The sequence below is a fragment of the Convolutriloba macropyga genome, chromosome 6, assembly GCF_964194025.1.
Source record: "Convolutriloba macropyga chromosome 6, txConMacr16.3, whole genome shotgun sequence".
Lineage (NCBI taxonomy): Eukaryota > Metazoa > Xenacoelomorpha > Acoela > Convolutidae > Convolutriloba > Convolutriloba macropyga.
This window is the reverse complement of record NC_134473.1, coordinates 26,439,984-26,462,670: the sequence shown is the minus strand read 5'-3', so window position 1 is coordinate 26,462,670 and position 22,687 is coordinate 26,439,984. Positions and strand designations below refer to the sequence as shown.

General features: G+C 35.1%; 1 protein-coding gene across 1 annotated transcript in view; it reads right to left on the bottom strand.

Annotated features, from left to right (window-relative positions):
* Positions 1-1,565: 1,565 nt before the first annotated feature.
* LOC142341597 (uncharacterized) overlaps positions 1,566-22,687 on the bottom strand; it is a 92,813-nt gene continuing 71,691 nt past the window's right edge. The window contains exons 7-8 of the mRNA XM_075392678.1: positions 2,570-2,669; positions 1,566-2,441 (exon numbers count right to left, since the gene is read on the bottom strand). Of these exons, the coding sequence (XP_075248793.1) occupies positions 2,170-2,441; positions 2,570-2,669 (372 nt within the window). The 3' untranslated portion in view covers positions 1,566-2,169. The remainder of the gene's footprint in view (positions 2,442-2,569; positions 2,670-22,687) is intronic.

Genomic DNA, 22,687 nt, shown 5'->3' with positions numbered 1-22,687 from the left:
ACAAAAAGAATTTTTGTAGTATTTAAATCCGAGAAAAAACAAACAAAACAGAAAAATCACAGAAAAACTGGCAAGCATGAGCACAATTCTGTAAAAGAAAAATACCTCACGTTATAAAGCGGCATTTAATGCATGGAATATCAAAGGTAAATCGCCATATGTACTGATTTTCGAAAATTTTGAAAACTGCCTTAAGATCATAAATGAAGAAATTAAACTAAAAAAAGCCAAAAAATAAATTTAAAAATTGTGAAATATGTTCTTTAGAATTTAAAACTCAGTATTAGACTCTCAAAAAAACTGTGGTATCAATTTCAGAGGTTCTAATATTCATCCAGCTTCTATTTAAACTCATTTCAACAAAAAAATAGAAGCGAAAAGAACTGGGTTAATTGGACAAAAACGGCTAAAATTGGTTATCTATATGAGGCATTCTGTCAAAAAACACTTTTCAAGGTCAAGTTATTTACTGATGAAAGCGCATGATCAGAAAACTTTCCTCGCTCAAAAAAAAATTAGTTCACGTGGAAATTTTGGTCAAAACGCCGTCTTACCGAAAAGTACTTCCGGTAAAAAAAAAACCTTGAGAAAACCAATACTCCTCATCGTATCGTAGAAAAAACCAAGAGAAGGCCAATAATAGCCCCAGCTATCGCTATGCCGCTATTAAAATCCAACGGTCGAAAAGCAATGCTCGTTTAATCCCGAGAGATCAATAGCTCTGAGAAAACCAGAAAAAGCTCGCTCATCTGCAAAGAAGAGAGCACCGTAACACAATACAAATGCTTTGAATACAAAAAAGTCAACCGCAATATAGCTACTTTCAGCTTACAGCTATAATCAAATGGAGAGCTTTCAAGTTAATGTTTATCCAGGTCAACAATTAGAAAACGTGCTTAGGAACTGCGGTTTTTATTCGTAGTAGACATTATTGTGCCGAGATCATGTTTGAAGGCAGACAATAGTTCCCTCGGTCGAATTGAATGAACAGAATTAATTTAAGCTAATTCCTGCTATTTTCAGAACAATGACTTTCTCCAAACTTACCATTTCACAATTGCGTGAACTACATGTGTAACGTTGTTCGATTTTCCTGCCTATCGCAGTTTAAAGTGTATCAGCAGATTACGAATTTCGTTAAGCCCTGGATCATTCAAAGTTGGGCGGTCGATGGAGCAACTAAAATCGCTACCGCGAGAACCACAATTTAAAGTGCAAGAAAATACAGCATTTTCGGAGCACTTTTCATTAGACTTTTAATAGTGAACTGTTGCCACTTGAGTTTAGCTGCTGACACTTAAGAATGAGAAAGAAATTTAGATGAGAAGACGAAAAACGAAAAGACGAAAAAGTCAAGGGCATAGGAGTCACTCGAGTTCAATCTTCAGTTTTGTTTCCAACCGATTTACGAAACTCAATTCCCAAATTCATTCCATCCCGCATTCAGGCACGGTTTAGTTAATTAAAGCAAGGACGACGATAACCTTTTATTTGTGACGTCAGTAAGTAATTTATTACTGCGATGACAATGATTAGTTAATTTTTAATGATGTTTGAGAAAAGCGGACGTTTCAACATTAAATTGTCAGTAAAGATTATTCAACTACAAATAAAATTGAGAAAATACCGTCATTAGAAAAAGTCTAATAGCTACACTACGATTTACAGAGATGTGAACAAATGTGAAAACTTAAATGACCTGAACACGATATGAATCCAATCTTTAAAAAATTATGAACGTAAGAAAATTCACAACTGCATGTAAATCCATGTTGAGATCTAAAGTAGCATGTTAAAGTAGAATCACAATATTCATTTCAAATTTGAGCGATTTTGGTGCAAATAAACTTCAGACGTTTTCCTTCGACTTTCCCGTTGTAATCAAAACTTCAATTTTATCCCACAAAATGTCCTAACAGTTGCGGCATGTTTCCCGTCGTTCAGTTTAAAAGCACCATGGAATTATACAAACCTTTACAACTTTGCACAACTTGAAGAATAATAGAAGTATCTGTACCTGAGGGTTTTAAAATACCTACATAGTGAAAAAATCAAAAGACTGTGTCCAAAAAGTAAGCAAATCTACAATGTTTCCACAAGTTACTGCAATTAGTAATTAATCAGTTAAAGTAGAGAGAAATTATAACAGTGCAGACACACAAGTAGTGTTCATTTTAGGGGTACACAGATAACGGTGATATTATCGCCATTATTTCGTCTTAGCGCCTCTTCGCACAACAGTTCTGCCAAGTTCACATTCGGCGAATCGCCCTCCTCCGTGACTTGTAGCATGACTTGCTCGAAGACAGAGCTGAGCTCCTCATAGGGCACTGCGTCGTAAAACCCGTCAGAGGCTAGAATTAGGAATCGGTCGTTTGGTTCAATGTCGTAGGTTTCTGTCTCGGGCTCAGCCGATATTAGATTCTTCAGTGGAAGGTCACCTGAAATCGAACTTCATTTGAAAATTAAGTAGTAGAGTTGGCTTTTGTAGATAGCTTAAGCTTAGGGAGGCCAGCCTGATCTTCGTTTTTGTTTTCACATACCTTGTTAAACGTCTAAGATGTCTTACCGATGGCGCGTGTAATGGTGAGAGAGCCGTTGACTCGTTTGGTTGTTCCTGATATGGCGAAGAGAAATCCACCCAGCGCCACTATCCTTGCCTCCTCACTCTAAACATAACAAACAGTTAACTCCATCAAGTTTGACCTTGTTAATCGACCGTATCACTCCTTGGCTAATAATGCTTGAGATTCTAATCCTTAGCGTGTCCTGCAACGAAAAAGAGCGATTTTATTGAGCGTTACTTGCAAGGGAAAAGTAAGGAAAATAAGCGTTACTTGCAAGGGAAAAATAAGGAAAAATATGAAAGTAAACCATATAAATTCATATAACTTCAAAAAAATGGAAAGAGCTTCAAGAGAAATTGAAAAAGATCCGACAGTGTTTATGAAAGTAGGCTATAAAACATCAAAGCCAGAGTTTGCAACTGTATCAGATTCTCGAACTATAAAGACTAAGATAAACAAAATTTCAACAATTATGTATCACCTTCACTGGCTAAATTGAACAAAAGGACACATTTTTTCAGTAGATGAGAAATTATTGCCGTAGAAAACAATATTTAACAACAGCAAAAAAGATGTAAAACAGTTTAGATTAATCCCTTTAAAATTTGCAGGACCTGATCCGGACTTTAAATGTTCACCGTTGCAAATACAATGCAAAATCTCAATATTTTTCTCAGCCAATACAAATAATAGCTTTCCACGTCCGATTTAAAAAAAAACTGTGAAAAAAATGCAAAAGACAGCGCAAACTACACAAACAAAGGGGCTTTTGAATGATATCAGAGATAAATAACTTCGGGAAGTATCGATGGAAAACTGGTTCTTTTGAAAAGCATTTCATCGCATCACACAGGTTCTTGTAACAAAAAGGCATTACCCGTTTTTCTGATTCGTAGAAAGACGTACCAACTTGTTTCTCCGTTAAACTTGATCAGGAGTTTTGCGTTGCCAATTTTTGATACCTTTGCTGAAGGTTTTTCAAAAGGTGTTTTTCCCAGTGCTAGTATTACAGGTGCTGCACATAAGCGCCTCTACATGTCATTTGTTCAAAATTGCCCTTATCGTGTCCAAATGAGGTGTGAGCTGTCATGAATGACCATTAACGTATTACATGTTTAGAAATTATAATAGGTATCAAAGAATCGCATTTCTCAAACATAGCCGGCATATTGCCAAAAAAGAGCCGCCGTGGACTCCACTGACCGACGTTGAGATTGAAACAATTAGAGCAAAATGGAAGAACTAACGACAGGCAAGTTTTCTCTAAGTTTTAATTTGGTCCAGGGTTTCATTAGATTGGATAAAAATGACGAATTCAGCTTCTCAATTTGAGCCTTGATAACTTAATGCAATGAGTCTTTGTGAACTGTTTATCTCGATTCTTTTGATTTTTGCTTTGACTTTGACGGTATTCGAGTAAATTCGCTGTAATAATTCTAAATTCCATTCAGTTGAAACAGTGAGCGATGGAAACCAAGAGTCAAACGTGTGATTGTCGTGACTTATGAAATAAAACCGACTAAAGTCGAGCGAAATGCTCTCAGAGGACTGGTGAGCGGTTGGCTTCTTCAGTAGCTAGTTGCTGCTTAGGGAGGCTATAACTGGTGGTGGAATGAGCATTGGGACAAGTGCTGGTGCAAGAATTTGTCTTCTGAAAAAATTCGGTGAATTGCATACCTTAGAGACTGGTAAAATTTAAGGCCCTAGGAGCACTTAATGTCCTCTAGACTTCGCCTGTTTATCCCTTTTCGTCAAAACGTCAAATGGTCAGACTAAAAAAAAGATCAGCGGACGTTAGTGTCAATAATTGCAAAAGACCAGCAGGACCAATATAATAGCTACAAACATCGTTCGAGTGAAATTGAAAATGAAAAAAGGAAGACTTTTTAGTAAATAGCTGAAAGAATCCAGAATCCACTCGAAGCAGATTTTGTTGATTAAACGACAAACAGATGAAGGACATAAGACAAAAAGAACGTCTCAAAAATTGTTCGGAAATACGCTCAAAATAATTACTGTTCAGTCAGTGAAACAACCAGCACGCGACTCACCCAAACTGAACAGCAATTAAAAACAGCCGGTAAATTACCGGAAAATAGCCGCCGCTGACCTCCTTGACGCACATTGGGATCGAAACATAAGAAAAATACTGATTGTCAAAGTGTTCCTATTTGGTGCGTAAATTCTATATATTCGGTTAGATTCTAAAATCACACTTACTTCAACTTCTAAACTGAAACCTATTACGCATGATGCTAACACGGGCTAGCAATTGCTTTAATGAACTTTGATAACCTAATGCATTTTGATGACCAGAATTTATGTTTATACCGTTTCTTTTGATTTTGCTCTTTTAAATTTGACCGTATTCACTACAATACGTAATTCAAAACGTGAAAGAATTTAAAATCCATTCAGTTCAAACAGTGAGTGAAGTAAGTCAGAAGTCAAGCGTGAAAATCGTGACTCAATGAAAACAAAAAACGTGATCGAAAAAATAAGCAAAACATACCAGGACAAGTCCTGAAATACAATCCAAAGAATTGAACTTAATAATGAGAAAGTTAGAACTACTGCAACTGACCAGTGTATCAATTAACATTGGCAGCCACAAAAAACAAACAGTCCCAAAAAAGGGGAAACTAAAACACCCAACACCAAGCAAACTAAAAAATCTGAACATTACTTAACTCTTGAAGCGTTTACCTTAAAGTTCGAATTTTATCCACTGAAAAAACTCATATCCCACTCACAAGCCCTGAAAGTTGTTCACTGGCGCCCGCTAAAGAGAGAAACATACTAAGAGAAAATTGCAATTTTTTAAAGTCTAAATTTTGCAAAAAAAATGTTAAGTTCAAAACCATTTAAGTTGCCTGGTTCTCGAATCTATCGAGTAACTCATCAGCAAGACTCAAAAATTAATTGGACTTGAAAATCGATTAAGTCAACATGTCAAAAATTTCTCAAAAAAATGAAAAACTCGAAACTTTATTAAATTATTACTAAAATTGGTGATATTGATATCTTTCGAACCTTCCACAGTCATCAATTATCGAGTAACCCAAGTTAAAACTACGGGAATTTTTTTTGACTGGGCCATAAAGATTGATCAAGTCGGAATATATTTTTAGAGCATTTAAAAATTTCAAACTTCGTCAAAAAATGCAAAAAATGATCAATAATAACAGGCTGAATACCACTCCATTGACCCAACCAACCATCCAGTAAACTAATATCAAACCCTAGAGGAGGTACCCTGGCCCCTGGGGCTAAATTAACGCAAAAAATGACAAATGTCGAAACAAAAATTTGAAGAAGTTATATAATAAAGTTGCTGAAATTCGTGCCACTAAAATGTTGAAAACCATTCCACCATCGAAACCACGCAGCAACATATTATCTAACATTAGAGGAGGTTTCTTGTCGACTGCGCTGGAAAAATCAAAACAAAATTTTAAAAGCTTAAAAAAAGTGCAAGTTTTGTCAAAAAACTGCTTAAATTTGTGATACGAAAATGTTGAATCACAATCCATTGCAAATAAAATTTTTGAAGTAACCTATTATCAAACCCTAGAGGAAGTTCCTTGGCACCCAAGGCTAAAAAACTTTCATAAAAAATGACAAAAATTAAGAAAAACTTAAAAAATTGTAAACATTAAAAAAACTTGCGTGTTTATGTTTGGAGTACTTAACGCGGCTACGGGCCTCTAATGAAAATTGATATCCGCTGAGCTTTACCCGTTTATCACGTTTTGAAAACTCAAAGTCATTTAAAAAGTTGTGAAAATATCTTACAAAAAAGGCAGCTCCAATACCATCCAATTCTTGGATTGAAAAAAATAGAGCGCCTAAATAATATCCGTTGAGAGGCTGATGGCGGCTATTAATAAGCTAAAGACAAAAACCTGGAAAAATTGTTTCTTCTGTGTCGGTGAAAACTCCCATACCTCGGACTCGGAAAGACGCTCAGAAACAGAAGAAATAGGCGGAAAACAACCAAAAGAAGAAAAATGGGCCTAAATTTGTTTAATTCCATCAAATTCCTCTATCAAAAGAAGTCAAACGTAACATCAGTTAAAAACGGCACCAGAAAAACTATTTATACCAAAAAAAAACCAAAAAAATCCAACCGAATACAACCAAAGTTATAAGTAGCATAGAAAAACGGGTGGAAAAATCTAAAACTGCAAAATGACGGAAAGAATTGAAACTAAAAACTGCACAGACATATGAGCAGAATGACTAAAACACTTACTTTCAAACTGGAAGTATTCCGAAAACGTTTTGAAATCGGTTTCACCGAAAATTTTGGCCATGTAAATAAATATTGTCCACTGGTAGAACGCACGAAAACAAAGGAAATAGCAATCGTAAGTTAAAAAGCAAAAAAAAACTTGTCCAAAAAAGAAATTAGCCAAAAAATTCTTACTTTTTTAGATAGTACAAGTACACAAACGGACTTAAAACATTGTTTCCTGCAATTGAAACCATAAAACAAGTGGAAGTAAAAAAAATTGAGCAATTGTAAGCTTAAAAACGCCTTTATTTTTTAGAAAGGAAAAAAACTGTAAACTGAGAAATAACAACAAATTTCTCAAATCTTTGGCAAATTACATAGAGAATAACTTTGCACCAAAGTTTCCTTAATACATAGTTGAAAACGCCTACGGCCAGCAATCTTCAATTGAGCAGCCAATGATGAAAAAAACAGCACAACGGGCAAAAAATTGAGCATGAAAATCCTCTAAAAATTTGGAAACATACCCGGCAGATTGCCGGAAAATAGCCGCCGTTGATTCCAATAAGCATGACTGGGATTGAAATAACAGAAGATATTGAAAAAAAAAGATTTTCGTACAAAAACATTTTTTTAAGTCCGATTTATTTTGATGGCATTTCGTAGTTGAACATACTTCTGTTTCTTAGAGAGAGGCTACAGGGGCTACTATCAATAACAATCAGCATTAGAGAGAGGTAACTAATACTTATAGGACCGACGTTCAAATAGCGGGCATCTAAAATTGGGCTTTATGGGTTTATCCCGTTTCTATTTCTGACTTCAATTTTTTATATTGACTGTTCATTTTGAATTGCTTTGCTGAGCAACTGATGTTCAAAATCACTTTTAGCAGAATGAGAGAAGAGAGAAACTAGCCTAGAGAAGTCAAAAAGATTTCACGCAAAATGTTGAAAAGGCGGCAAAATGAGGTAAAGCGAAACATTTTTTTATTCGACGAAGTAAAAAAAAAAAAAATAGGAGCGCTATAATAGCCGGCTGAGAAGATGAGGGCGGCTATTAAAAACATTCAAATTAGCTTGAAACTTTTACCGAAAAAAACTTCAAAACACTGCTAAAAGAACCTCAAAATTTTTACTTTGTCTACAATAACTAAATAGACAACAAAAATTCAAAATGACATGAAAGGCCACACGTGAACATTAATTCATTCACTCAGCGAAACCACATCTCACCACATCTACAATTCATTTCACAACTGTCGCTGTTTCAAAAAGTATGAACAAAATTGCCACTAAATTCGGTTTTTCACATTGTTTCACGGAAACAAATCTGTCAAACTTGAATTACTCATCCGAAATTAGGTTTTTTGCTATTCCACTTAACAAAAATACATGGCCGGAAGCAGCCCAAAAACCACTCGAAGAGCCGTCCTCCCCAAAACAGCCTTTTATATAGTTAACATTTGATAGAAAAATTATTGAGGAAATGTGAGGATATGTGATTTTAGGTCGGACAATTTCCCAACAAAAAATTTAGACAAAAAATTCTGAAATCTTTATATAGAATACCTAGGAGGATCGGTAATAGGCAGTTACATATAAAATTCCAATCCCACTCATTCATGTTTTGACATAATTGTCTACCAATTGAAGCAGAGAGAGGGAACCTTTCAAATCTCTCAAACTTTGAAAACAATAACAACTGCTCTACGATTTTAAAAAATTGGTATAAACCCAAACCACTATGTGATAAAACAACACCCCATTACAGAAATAGCATCAGAAAAAACCTAAACTAAGCAAATAACCGTGTACTTCAAAAAGTCAAAACAACCATCAACTTACAAATAAAAACAGTCGCTTGAAATCAATGCAATTCTAACTTGACCTTCAGTTCTTATCAAACATCTAAAGAGCATATCGGACAATTCAAAAGAACAATTACTGACTTTACCATTACAATACCAATCTGAGCAATGGCGCAAGGGACTACATCTGACAACAACACCCAGATGGCTTCATCCCAGCTACTGATGACACCCGAGGACTTCGAAAGGCTGTCAAACGACAGAAAAGATGAGTACTATAGACAAATATACTCCCTCGTCGGGGCCTTTTCATTCCAAAGACCGACTAACGTACTAGGTAGCAACACTAGTAGCTATACCAAACGACCTCAAAAGGTATTCGAAGCCAAAACCATCCCCGAAAAAGCCACGAATTTAATTATTGGAAGTAGTATTTTAGCAGACATCGAGCACACAGAGATGCCTGGAGATGTGTGAATCCATTCATACAATGGGCCAAGGTTCTCGGAAAAGTATGAAACTCTACAAAAATACGACACCAGGGAGCTGAAGAGCGTTACTATTCAAGATGGAACTAATTCGTTGACCCGGGAACTAGACCTAAATGTTGAAGAACTTTTTGATCAGTTCTGCAAAACAATTGAACTGATTAATACTAAGTTTACACCCGAAATGATAAACATATGTCAGGTGCTCACTCTTAAATCTGGCATAGAAAGTATTGAAGCCCAGCGCATCATTAAGTTTAACGAAATAGTGTACAAAAAGTTTAAATCCAAGAAAAAAGTGCAAATTGTACCCTTCTACGATCGCATAACTGCTATTGATAACTACTCTGATCTGTTTTTTAATGAAGTTCATCTTGACCGTGCTAACGGAGGAAATAAAACACTCATCTCGTGCCTAACTGAAAAGATTTCGCAGTTCTCCAACCTACAATACAATGTAGTGAATAAACATTTTCGTTTTATTAATGTTCGGATTAAACATAGTTTTTCAAACCGAATAACTGATGCTAGAGGTCTTTTAAACAATAACCATCAAAGAGATTTCAAAAGGGGCCCCGTGCACCCGAAATCTCTTCCAACCAATAGAGGCCCAGTACACTCTGGTTACAATTATGCACCCAACTCGGACGGAGACTATTATGATCATCAAACTTATGATTATATGAGTGCCCTAAAGCATCCTTCGTCACGAGCTATGCGATTTGATCCATATGCTCAATTCTGATGTACTATGATAAGAACTTGATACTTAAACAAAATGTGTTTCTTAACAACCTTCTTTTTTCTCATCCTTCTACATTCTGAGGAATCACCCGAGTCGATCAGGTATCTTATAAATATCTTTAAGATCATAAAGCTGTTGATAGCAGATACTGATAGCAGAACTGAAAGATACAAATTAAAACTTATCCTTTTATCAGGTGATGTTGAACAAAACCCTGGTCCCCTATTGAACAACAATGACCTCATGAAAAGCATACAAAAGCACAAAAATTTTGTGAAAATAATAACCGCTAACTGTCAAAGTCTCTGCAATAAACAACAAGATGTTCAAATCTTTCTGGAACAGTTAGATTAAAACACAGTTATAGGGTTAACCGAAACGTGGCTCTCAACAGGAAATGGTCACAATCTCTATGACATGCTTAAGCAAACGCATTTCTCGTTTCGATGCGATAGATCAGAATATACGAAGAAAAAATAGGGTGGCGGTACAATTTTGTTTGTCCCCAAAAAATACAATCCAAAAATAAGGGACGACCTCAACTTCTTTCGACCATCACATTTCGAGGGATCGTGGATTGAGTACAGCCCACAACATGGAAAAGGGAAAAAACGGGAACTTTTGTGCCTAGCATACAACCCGAACAAACAGTTTTCGGACACTTTCCTGGAAGATTTATTGCATGGTCTAGACTATGCAGCTTCCGAAGGAAAGCGAGTGACACTCATGGGAGGCTTTAACATGAACTATCTGAATAACCGAGAAAAACGTAAAATCCAAGACACATTCGCACCATACTCATTATCCGTAGCCAATAAATCTATACCAACACGGTACAACAAAGCAGGGGGCAGCCATATAGACTTTATCATTTCAGAGAAAAAAGTTATAAAGAAGACATTGATTTGCGATGCCCCATTTGCTACGGATCATAACATCACGTTGCTCGCTACCAATACAGAGCGAACCAAGAAACAAAAGGCAGTACCAAATCTTGTTTTCAATAAGGAAAACTATAGCTGCAACAGATTTCGATCGGATCTTGAGAGAGCACCATGGTTCCTCATGTACTCAAAGAAATCCAGCTGCCGCGTATTTCAAAAATTCGAGGATATTTTCTCCCATTGCCTGCAAAAACACGCCCCTCTTGAATTGCGATTCAAAAAAACAAACCAAATTGAGTATTCCATTGCCTGCAAAATCAGCTGAATATGAAAACTTGAGAAAAGACAAAGATCAAGTGGAAAACTTTTATTGACAACAAATGCGAGCAAACATTCCTATCTTACAAAAGGGCTCGCAACACATGTAATAATTACCTCAAATCACTTCGGATAAAATCAAGTCAAGAACATTTTAGTATTTTAGACACACCAAGTAAGCGCTGGAAGTTTATTAACTCACTTCGAAACAGTTTTAATGTAGAAGCAAGTATTGGAACCCTAAAGAATGCACTAGGAGACCTAGTTACGGAACCTAAAAAGATAGTGAACCTTCTAAAATACCGGTTTACAACACTAGGAGACTATAAAGGGGAATCAAATGAGTTGTACTATGCTAACATAGCATCAGAAAATCACTCAATTTTCAATTTTCGCTTTGTGACTCAAAGAGAGGTTCGGGACAAAATTCTCAAATTAAGCGTTAACAAACCCCTAGGACCCACAAAATTACCAATGTGGGCAATAAAAGATGGTATGAACGCAATACTGCCGCACCTAACTTTTGCAATTAACTCCAGTGTAAGTGAAAACACGTTTCCTTCGACACTTAAAACTGCCCATGTGATACCAATTTTTAAAAAAGATGACCCTGAAGATCCTGCTAACTATAGACCCATTTCCTTGACACCATGTCTCTCGAAAGTTATTGAACGACTCTTAGCTGATCAGATTAATGAATATCTTTTTGAGTACAAAATCCTAACTAATAAACAATTTGGATTTCGTGCAGGATACTCAACCACCGATGCCTTACTTTATACCAGCGAGATCATTAGAACGAAGCTAGATGAAAATATCCCAACAGCTGCTGCGTTCCTAGACCTCTCTAAGACATTCGATTCATTGTCACACGAAATTTTGTACATGAAAATGAGATCAATAGGTTTCAAAGAAAGTGCAGTGGCGCTACTGGCTTCGTTTTTAACAAACCGCTCTCAGCGAGTTAAACTAAACGGGGTTTTTTCAGATGAGTATAAAACAACTCAAGGGGTGCCTCAAGGCACTGTCCTAGGTCCGCTTCTCTTTATAATCTACGTTAATGATATGTGTAAAGCTGTTTCGGATAACTGTAATCTTATACAATACGCTGATGACACAACATTGTTATGCTCCAAGCAAACTACTGAGATGAGTATAAGAGAGCTGGAAACAAATTTTCATTCAATCATTCAATACTTCCGTGCAAACAAACTGATGATCAATATTTCAAAAACTCAGTTTAGCATTTTTTGCAAACCCCGTGCCTCAGACTCTATAAAAGACCATGAACTCAATATCGAAGGGAAATCATTGAAGCAATCAAAAATTGTCAAATTCCTTGGCATATTGCTCGACAGGCATTTAAGTTTTGATGAACAAATCAACAAAATGCTTAAATCTATGGCAGCGGGGATTCAAGCTATCAAAAGCTTACAAGGTGCACTGCCAGAACCAGCTCTCATTGCTCTCCTGAAAAGTCTTGTATTGAGCCATATACATTATCCATGTCTCATACTGAATGGTATCACAAAAGAAAACCTGCTAAAACTAGACAAACAGATAAATTGGGGGTGTCGTGTGGCCGTTAGGAACAAAGAGAGGTCACTTCGTAAGGTGAAACAATTTTATTCAATCCCCACTGCCCAGCAAATAATATCATACCGGTCCATTAGCTATGCAGCACAACTTGTTACAAACAGCACGAAAGCGTTTAGAACGCTCCAGTTCCCAAATTTCTCATATAATACAATTAGCAGAACAAAACTGTGGCTTCTTCCAACAAAAGCAAAAAGCCTGTACCTCTCCAAATCATACCTTTTTAGCACTATTAGCCGTATTAACACTCTAAGACCAACAGTAGAGTTTGATAAAATGTTAAAGCGCTCTCACCAAACACGGAAAAGAAAATTTAAACAAGCCATCCTCGCTGTCGACTTGTAATTACATAAAAAGTACAATTATTACAACCCCCACCTGAATATTAGGAAGGATGAGAAAAAAAAAAATTGTGAATCTAAATATCTTCATAACCGACTCTAAACATTCTCTCTTTTCCATTTCTCACTTCATTTATTAATATACACTGTGTATTCTAGATAACAGTTAATATAGTAACTGACAGACGACGGATTACAATAAAGTGTTTTTTCTTCTTTCTTCTTAGTTTCAGATGTATCTACCTAGAAACTAACGGTAACTGTGACTAGAAACACTAACTCATAAAACTACAATAACAAAAGTTCAAAAACTCTATAATTAATTACGAAGACACAGTGTTAAAGCCATAACCTTTAGTTGAAAAGATTATATATGTTTACTCGGGCAGAATCAATAAATCGCAACAATTTTTATTAAAACTAATAGTGCCAAAGTCGTAAAAGGATTGCTAAAACACAAAGGCAGCAACAATTATTGTCTGCTTCACAACAAAGTGGATGGCAGTTGTCATTAACAAGAATATGCCTCAAATTGACCAAAACAGATCAACAAAACGACAATGTTCCAGGTAAACAAATATTTTTGAAAACAAACAAATTCAGACGTAAAAACCATAAGCTTTCAGCTTTAGTTTCAAACCATAGAGCGAGTGTATCTCTATAGAAAAACATTGAGACCTGTCGTTATTCAGAAAAAAAGACTACAAAAAGGACACAAAGTAGAGGCAACGTTGAATAAATAATATTTGCGAAGCCATTAAAACCGTAAGCTATTCAATTGGGACTCCTTCCAATACCACTGAGACCTGTGGTGAATGTGATGATGTGCCAAGAGTCCAAAAAGAACCGTAAATATAGGCAAATAACCACAAATTACAATAACTTAAAAATTCGTTAACGAACTTAAAAGATTAACTTTTGTTTCGCTCGAAAGAGGAAGGGTTCTGTCATTAATGAAATTGAGCTACAAGTTGACAATAAACAAACATTGTTCGTTTTCAATACTTGTGATAAGACAACCCAGATTGATTAATCATACGGCCTGGCTGTTTTTTATAAATTCAATATTTCATTGAGATGAATATTCAGACGTGTGATAAATTCTAGTTATACTTCTAAATAAGATTGAAAGATTAAAATTCCAAACCTTATTTTTTGAAACATATAGCCAGCAGGGCCATTAATTATCAGCTGAAATTGTCGGATGGTTTCAATAATACATTCTTAGATAGCCAATAGTACTTTTGATGAGACTAAGCCACGCGACCGCAAAAAGTACAAAAATGTATGCAAAGTTTTTGAAACAACTTTGTCGGAGGGATAAAACTACGAGCTATTCCCTCCTGCAAACTCACATCTATATTTATCTGCAATTGAATTTCAGTGGGATCGTTTATTAATTGAACCTCAGCATGATACTCACTTGTCTCTAATCAGCAGAAAAGTGCAAAAAAGGTTTTAAAAAATATAACACGAACCCTTTAAGATTGTTAAAATCGACACTGAGACCAAAACTGGCCTTGACATTGCTGCGCGCCAACAGAACACACAAAAGTGTTAAAAATCTTAGCGTAATACATAAATTGGCATAAAATCTTCATAGCTAAAATAAAAGATGCATAGTAGTTTTATTCGCAAAACTCCGAAAAATTTTAATGCCAGAAAATTTTCTCAGAGAAAGAGGAGCTAAAATAGCCCTTATCTGAGTAAATAATGACTGTATCAGCAGTTTTTATGTCTCTAGTTCCACCAGATTTCTTCAACTGAGCTAAAGAACCATACTTCCTGCCATTTTCAAGAAAGGTCAAACTTTCATAATATTGCCCAATCTTTTTTGACAAATTGGCAAATATTTGATTAAAAATTACGAAAAATACGAACGGAAACGTAAGAAATCAACGGAATGTTCACAACTTTTAAAACTGGATAACTCCTGGTAAAAAACACAACAAAAAATAATTTTATATACTCTTAACATGCCTTTTTAAAGATACTCTTAACACCCTTTATATACTCTTAACACCCTTGCAAAAAACTACACTGAATATATCAATCGGTCAAAATTGATTGAAAAAAACCAGATGAGCACATAGTTTCGCGCCTCACTATGTGGGGTTCAGAACAAATACAAATGAAAATGCTACTTTTTTTCTCAGGCAATTAAGAACATTAGGTTGCAGAAACAAAACTATGCAAGCAATAAAAGACGCCCCGAATTCAATAATTATGAGCCAAAAACCTGACAAAAAAAGGAACAGATACAGAGAAAAATAACATTTCGTACTTATCACCAATAGACCGATTTTGACCAAAAAGACGCAATCAATTGGTAGCTAAACATCCGCCTGTAAGTTATAAGCTTCTATTCAATCTCTGTAAACACGATTAAAAGAATGATCCCAAAAATCGCTAAAATACCCTAACAATGAACAAAAAACGTTCTAGCTTGAGACTGGTTATAATGGTCAGAAAATCATAAAGGCTTTCCAAACGAAACCTTAGCATTATTGTTAAAGCCTATTGTAGAATTTCAGCAAAAATCATAAAACTGATTGAAAATGCTTACACCTTGACATGAAACTTCGCTCGCTCAAAAAGCTTCTTTAAATTAAATTTCCCGCTTTCTCGAAAACAGCTGTATGAGAAAAAAAACACTCTTTTTCCACCAGCCTCCAATTTTGTTCAACACACGGAACGCTCAAATGTTTCACGCGGTTCATTTCCTGCTTCAAAATTCACTCCGATAAACATAGCCGAAGAATTCCGCAAATGACTCAAATAAATTTGTCTTTTAAAATCTGTTATCTACTGGCAGAATGCATGAAAGAAGCAAAAAAAAACAACCTTAAGTGAAATAACGACAGAAAATAGACTAAAAAGTGATTTAACCCTAAGCAATCGGAAAATTCAAATATTTTTCCTATATCACAAGCACACCTACAAGCGACAACTTTCTTTCAAGCAATCGAGGCAAAAATGGTCATGAAAAAGTGTCAAGCTGAAATAAAATATAAGATAGATGTTTTCACAAACACCTATCTTTAAAAGCAGAAAGAAACTCAGAAAACAAAATCATTTTTGTCAAATCAGAAAATGTTTAGGAGCGTTAAGCTTCCACTCGGTTAACTATTAAGGTAAGAAAACAATGCGATGAATTAAATATTGCAGATAGCCAAAAAATCTGCAAAAGTCAAAAATGCTCCAAATTGATGTAAAAGTCCCCCTCAGTTACAGAACGCTGTCAAAAAAACAAAATGTTTTTAAACTTACTCTACCATAACTTACTAGGAAACATGAAATTACTTTTTTGAGACAAACAAGAAAAAAGTGAACAAAAAAATCGCTCGCTTAGCAAAATATATTTTCACATCGACGTTCTCGCTTTTTCAACAGAAGACAAAAAGGAAACAATCACTTTTTCTCCACTCTTAAAATTTGTTCACCGAAACAACAATCTCGCCTTTATATTCACTCCCATGAAATTTCGGTTCTTTGCTCGCTCCCTCATAAAAAACAGTCGGTAGAATTCCGGAAACAACTCCACGTCTTCACCGAAAAAAAACAAGTTTTCAAATAACAAGTACAAGAAAAAAACTAGTTTTCAAATAACTAGTACAAACTGGTTGAACGCATGAAATCAGAGGAAATAACAATCCTGAGTCAAAAAATAAACAAAAAAATAACCAAAAAGTTACTATAGCAAAGCATTTACGAACATTTAATTATTTTTCACAGTAAAAGTACCCAAATAAACGAAAATTTTGTTTCAAGTAATCAAGATTAAAAATGGATTACACAACATAAGACGAGCCACAACAAGCTCATTATCATCCCTAATTCCGACAGAAAAAATGAGAATTACGGAAAAGCGAAAAATTGTATCTGATTTCTCAATATTTGGTCAAATTTTATTTAATAAAGCTGCTTTGCATTAAAACTCAAACCGTAATAAAAAACGCTAAGAAGCATTAGTCGTCAAAACAATGGACACAAAACAATGCAAAGGTGAAAATATTGCCTAAATAGCAGAAAAATCAGGAAATATTAGAAATGATCAAAACTAGCGTAAACCTTTATTTATTTATAAAAGAGCTTGGAAAAGCTATCGAACAAACCGAATGTCATTACCTTAGCTACAATATAATAGACAACATAAACATTGAAAAAAGCCGCTCAAACAAAAATTTGTTTGAGCAGTCATTTTCCATACCTACAATTCTAGCTCTTTTTGGTATGAGCAAAAACCAATCTTTTCTCCGCTCTTAAATTTCTTCATCACATCTTTTTCAAATTTATTCACTCCCTCAACTTCCGGTTTTTTCGTCGCTCTTTTATCCAAAAACCAGAAACCAATAGCACCTAGAGTCCTAAAACAAAATTCAGGACGCCTCTTCAAGCCGTAAAAATGATTCAAACATAGCTGGCAGAAAGCCTGAAAGTACCTGCGACAGCTATGTAGATCTCCAGTCTCAAAAAGATAAAAAAAAAGACAGACCAAATAATTTTTCTTTTCATTGCATCTGAGATGTTATATTTTGATAACGAATCAGTATAAATTATTGCCACTTCTATGAGCTGCTCTTAATAGCCCTTAATTCGAGTGACACACTCACACTTGGCCTTATCTCTGAATTAAAGAAAAGTCAATTTCAAAGTTAGAAAGTCATTTTTAAGAGTGAAAGCCACGTATGACCTAAGACCTAAAATTTCATCACGCAAAAAAATTCAATCAAGTAGGAAAGAAAAGCGACGTCCCGCACGCAATTCAGTTGAAATTGCATAAAAAATCAAAAATCTTGGCGACAAGTCCTAGCAGGACAAGTCCTGAATAACAATCTAATTGATCCAGCCGAATGAATCGAATTCATTTAGTTATTGACCTTACAATGAATAACTTGAAGCAACGTCAATCTAAGAGATTCAACAAAACCCCTGATCCCATAAGCGCAGAAATGCACAAAAGAAAAAAAACAAAAAAAACAATGCGACATTTTCTTTTCCCAAGATTTAGTGCTTTAAGAATCTGAACAATAACAAAACGAAATATTGATTCTATGCGTCCCTGGAATGAGTACGCATTACAACAATCTTGTGTGAATCAATGACAGACAAAGCAAAAAAAAACAAAAACCGAAGAAAATTAGCAAATTCAAAAAATGAAAACCAGTGGCGCAGACAAAAAACAACCGAAAATCTTAAAAAAGCATAGAAACCATAAAATTTCAAAAGGGATAAGGTACTTTTCGCTGGGATAAAAATTACGCCGCACTATAAGGACAATAAGAATTCATTGTTGTTCGTGAGAATAAGTGAAAAAAACCACCCAAAAAACTCGCTAAAGTAAGAGTGAAAAACGACGTCACGCAAGCAATTCAGTTGAAATTGCATAAAAAAATCAAACATCTTGGCGACGAAATAAGAAAAATAGCAGGACAAGTCCTGAATAACAGTCTAATTGAGCCAGCCGAATGAATCGAATTCATTTAGTTATTGACCTTACAATGAATAACTTGCAGCAACGTCAATCTAAGAGATTCAACAAAACCCCTGAACCCATAAGCACAGAAATGCACGAAAGAAAAAAAAACAATTCGACATTCTCTTTTCCCAAGATTTAGTGCTTTAAGAATCTGAACAATAACAAAACGAAATATTGATTCAATGCGTCCCTGGAATGAGTACGCATTACAACAATCTTGTGTGAATCACTGACAGACAAAGCAAAGACAAAAACCGAAGAAAATTAGAAAGTCAAAAATTGAAAACCAGTGGCGCAGACAAAAAACAACCAGAAATCTTAAAAAAGCATAGAAACCATAAAACTTCAAAAGGGATAAGGTACTTTTCGCTGGGAATAAAATTACGCCGCACTAGAAGGACAATAAGAATTCATTGTTGTTCGTGAGAATAAGTGAAAAAACCACCCAAAAACTCGCTAAAGTAAGAGTGAAAAACGACGTCACGCAAGCAATTCAGTTGAAATTGCATAAAAAAATCAAACATCTTGGCGAAAAAAAAAAGAAAAATAGCAGGACAAGTCCTGAATAACAGTCTAATTGATCCAGCCGAATGAATCGAATTCATTTAGTTATTGACCTTACAATGAATAACTTGCAGCAACGTCAATCTAAGAGATTCAACAAAACCCCTGAACCCATAAGCACAGAAATGCAAGAAAGAAAAAAAAACAATTCGACATTTTCTTTTCCCAAGATTTAGTGCTTTAAGAATCTGAACAATAACAAAACGAAATATTGATTCTATGCATCCCTGGAATGAGTACGCATTACAACCATCTTGTGTGAATCAATGACAGACAAAGCAAAAAAGACAAAAACCGAAAAAAATTAGCAAAATTCACAAAAATTGAAAATCAGTGGCGCCGGCAAAAAACAACCAAAAATCTTAAAAAAGCATAGAAATCATAAAACTTCAAAAGGGATAAGGTACTTTTCGCTGGGATAAAAACTACGCCGCACTATAAGGACAATAAGAATTCATTGTTGTTCGTGAGAATAAGTGAAAAAAACCACCCAAAAAACTCGCTAAAGTAAGAGTGAAAAACGACGTCACGCAAGCAATTCAGTTGAAATTGCATAAAAAATCAAACATCTTGGCGACGAAATAAGAAAAATAGCAGGACAAGTCCTGAATAACAGTCTAATTGATCCAACCGAATGAATCGAATTCATTTAGTTATTGACCTTACAATGAATAACTTGCAGCAACGTCAATCTAAGAGATTCAACAAAACCCCTGAACCCATAAGCACAGAAATGCAAGAAAGAAAAAAAACAATTCGACATTTTCTTTTCCCAAGATTTAGTGCTTTAAGAATCTGAACAATAACAAAACGAAATATTGATTCTATGCATCCCTGGAATGAGTACGCATTACAACCATCTTGTGTGAATCAATGACAGACAAAGCAAAAAAGACAAAAACCGAAAAAAATTAGCAAAATTCACAAAAATTGAAAATCAGTGGCGCCGGCAAAAAACAACCAAAAATCTTAAAAAAGCATAGAAATCATAAAACTTCAAAAGGGATAAGGTACTTTTCGCTGGGATAAAAACTACGCCGCACTATAAGGACAATAAGAATTCATTGTTGTTCGTGAGAATAAGTGAAAAAAACCACCCAAAAAACTCGCTAAAGTAAGAGTGAAAAACGACGTCACGCAAGCAATTCAGTTGAAATTGCATAAAAAATCAAACATCTTGGCGACGAAATAAGAAAAATAGCAGGACAAGTCCTGAATAACAGTCTAATTGATCCAACCGAATGAATCGAATTCATTTAGTTATTGACCTTACAATGAATAACTTGCAGCAACGTCAATCTAAGAGATTCAACAAAACCCCTGAACCCATAAGCACAGAAATGCAAGAAAGAAAAAAAACAATTCGACATTTTCATTTCCCAAGATTTAGTGCTTTAAGAATCTGAACAATAACAAAACGAAATATTGATTCTATGCATCCCTGGAATGAGTACGCATTACAACCATCTTGTGTGAATCAATGACAGACAAAGCAAAAAAGACAAAAACCGAAAAAAATTAGCAAAATTCACAAAAATTGAAAATCAGTGGCGCCGGCAAAAAACAACCAAAAATCTTAAAAAAGCATAGAAATCATAAAACTTCAAAAGGGATAAGGTACTTTTCGCTGGGATAAAAACTACGCCGCACTATAAGGACAATAAGAATTCATTGTTGTTCGTGAGAATAAGTGAAAAAAACCACCCAAAAAACTCGCTAAAGTAAGAGTGAAAAACGACGTCACGCAAGCAATTCAGTTGAAATTGCATAAAAAATCAAACATCTTGGCGACGAAATAAGAAAAATAGCAGGACAAGTCCTGAATAACAGTCTAATTGATCCAACCGAATGAATCGAATTCATTTAGTTATTGACCTTACAATGAATAACTTGCAGCAACGTCAATCTAAGAGATTCAACAAAACCCCTGAACCCATAAGCACAGAAATGCAAGAAAGAAAAAAAACAATTCGACATTTTCTTTTCCCAAGATTTAGTGCTTTAAGAATCTGAACAATAACAAAACGAAATATTGATTCAATGCGTCCCTGGAATGAGTACGCATTGCAACAATCTTGTGTGAATCAATGACAGACAAAGCAAAGACAAAAACCGAAGAAAATTAGAAAAAGTCAAAAATTGAAAACCAGTGGCGCAGACAAAAAACAACCAAAAATCTTAAAAAAGCATAGAAACCATAAAACTTCAAAAGGGATAAGGTACTTTTCGCTGGGAATAAAATTACGCCGCACTAGAAGGACAATAAGAATTCATTGTTGTTCGTGAGAATAAGTGAAAAAACCACCCAAAAACTCGCTAAAGTAAGAGTGAAAAACGACGTCACGCAAGCAATTCAGTTGAAATTGCATAAAAAATCAAACATCTTGGCGACGAAATAAGAAAAAAAGCAGGACAAGTCCTGAATAACAGTCTAATTGATCCAGCCGAATAAATCGAATTCATTTAGTTATTGACCTTACAATGAATAACTTGCAGCAACGTCAAACTAAGAGACTCAACAAAACCCCTGAACCCATAAGCACAGAAATGCACGAAAGAAAAAAAAACAATTCGACATTCTCTTTTCCCAAGATTTAGTGCTTTAAGAATCTGAACAATAACAAAACGAAATATTGATTCTATGCATCCCTGGAATGAGTACGCATTACAACAATCTTGTGTGAATCAATGACAGACAAAGCAAAAAAGACAAAAACCGAAAGAAATTAGCAAAATTCACAAAAATTGAAAATCAGTGGCGCCGGCAAAAAACAACCAAAAATCTTAAAAAAGCATAGAAACCATAAAACTTCAAAAGGGATAAGGTACTTTTCGCTGGGATAAAAATTACGCCGCACTATAAGGACAATAAGAATTCATTGTTGTTCTCGAGAATAAGTGAAAAAACCACCCAAAAAACTCGCTCAAAACGACGTCACGCACGTAATTCAGTTGAAATTGCATAAAAAATCAAAAGTCTTGGCGACGAAAATAAGAAAAATAGCAGGACAAGTCCTGAATAACAATCTAATTGATCCAGCCGAATGAATCGAATTCATTTAGTTATTGACCTTACAATGAATAACTTGCAGCAACATCAAACTATGAGACTCAACAAAACCCCTGAACCCATAAGCACAGAAATGCACGAAAGAAAAAAAAACAATTCGACATTCTCTTTTCCCAAGATTTAGTGCTTTAAAAATCTGAACAATAACAAAACGAAATATTGATTCTATGCGTCCCAGGAATGAGAACGCATTACAACAATCTTGTTTGAATCAATGACAAAGCAAAAACAAAAACCGAAGAAAATTAGCAAAATTCAAAAATTGAAAACCAGTGGCGCAGACAAAAAACAACCAAAAATCTTAAAAAGCATAGAAACCATAAAACTTCAAAAGGGATAAGGTACTTTTCGCTGGGAATAAAATTACGCCGCACTAGAAGGACAATAAGAATTCATTGTTGTTCTTGAGAATAAGTGAAAAAATCACCCAAAAAACTCGCTCAAGTAAGAGTGAAAAACGACGTCACGCACGCAATTCAGTTGAAATAGCATAAAAATCAAAAATCCTGGCGGCGAAATAAGAAAAATAGCAGGACAAGTCCTGAATAACAATCTAATTGATCCAGCCGAATGAATCGAAATCATTTA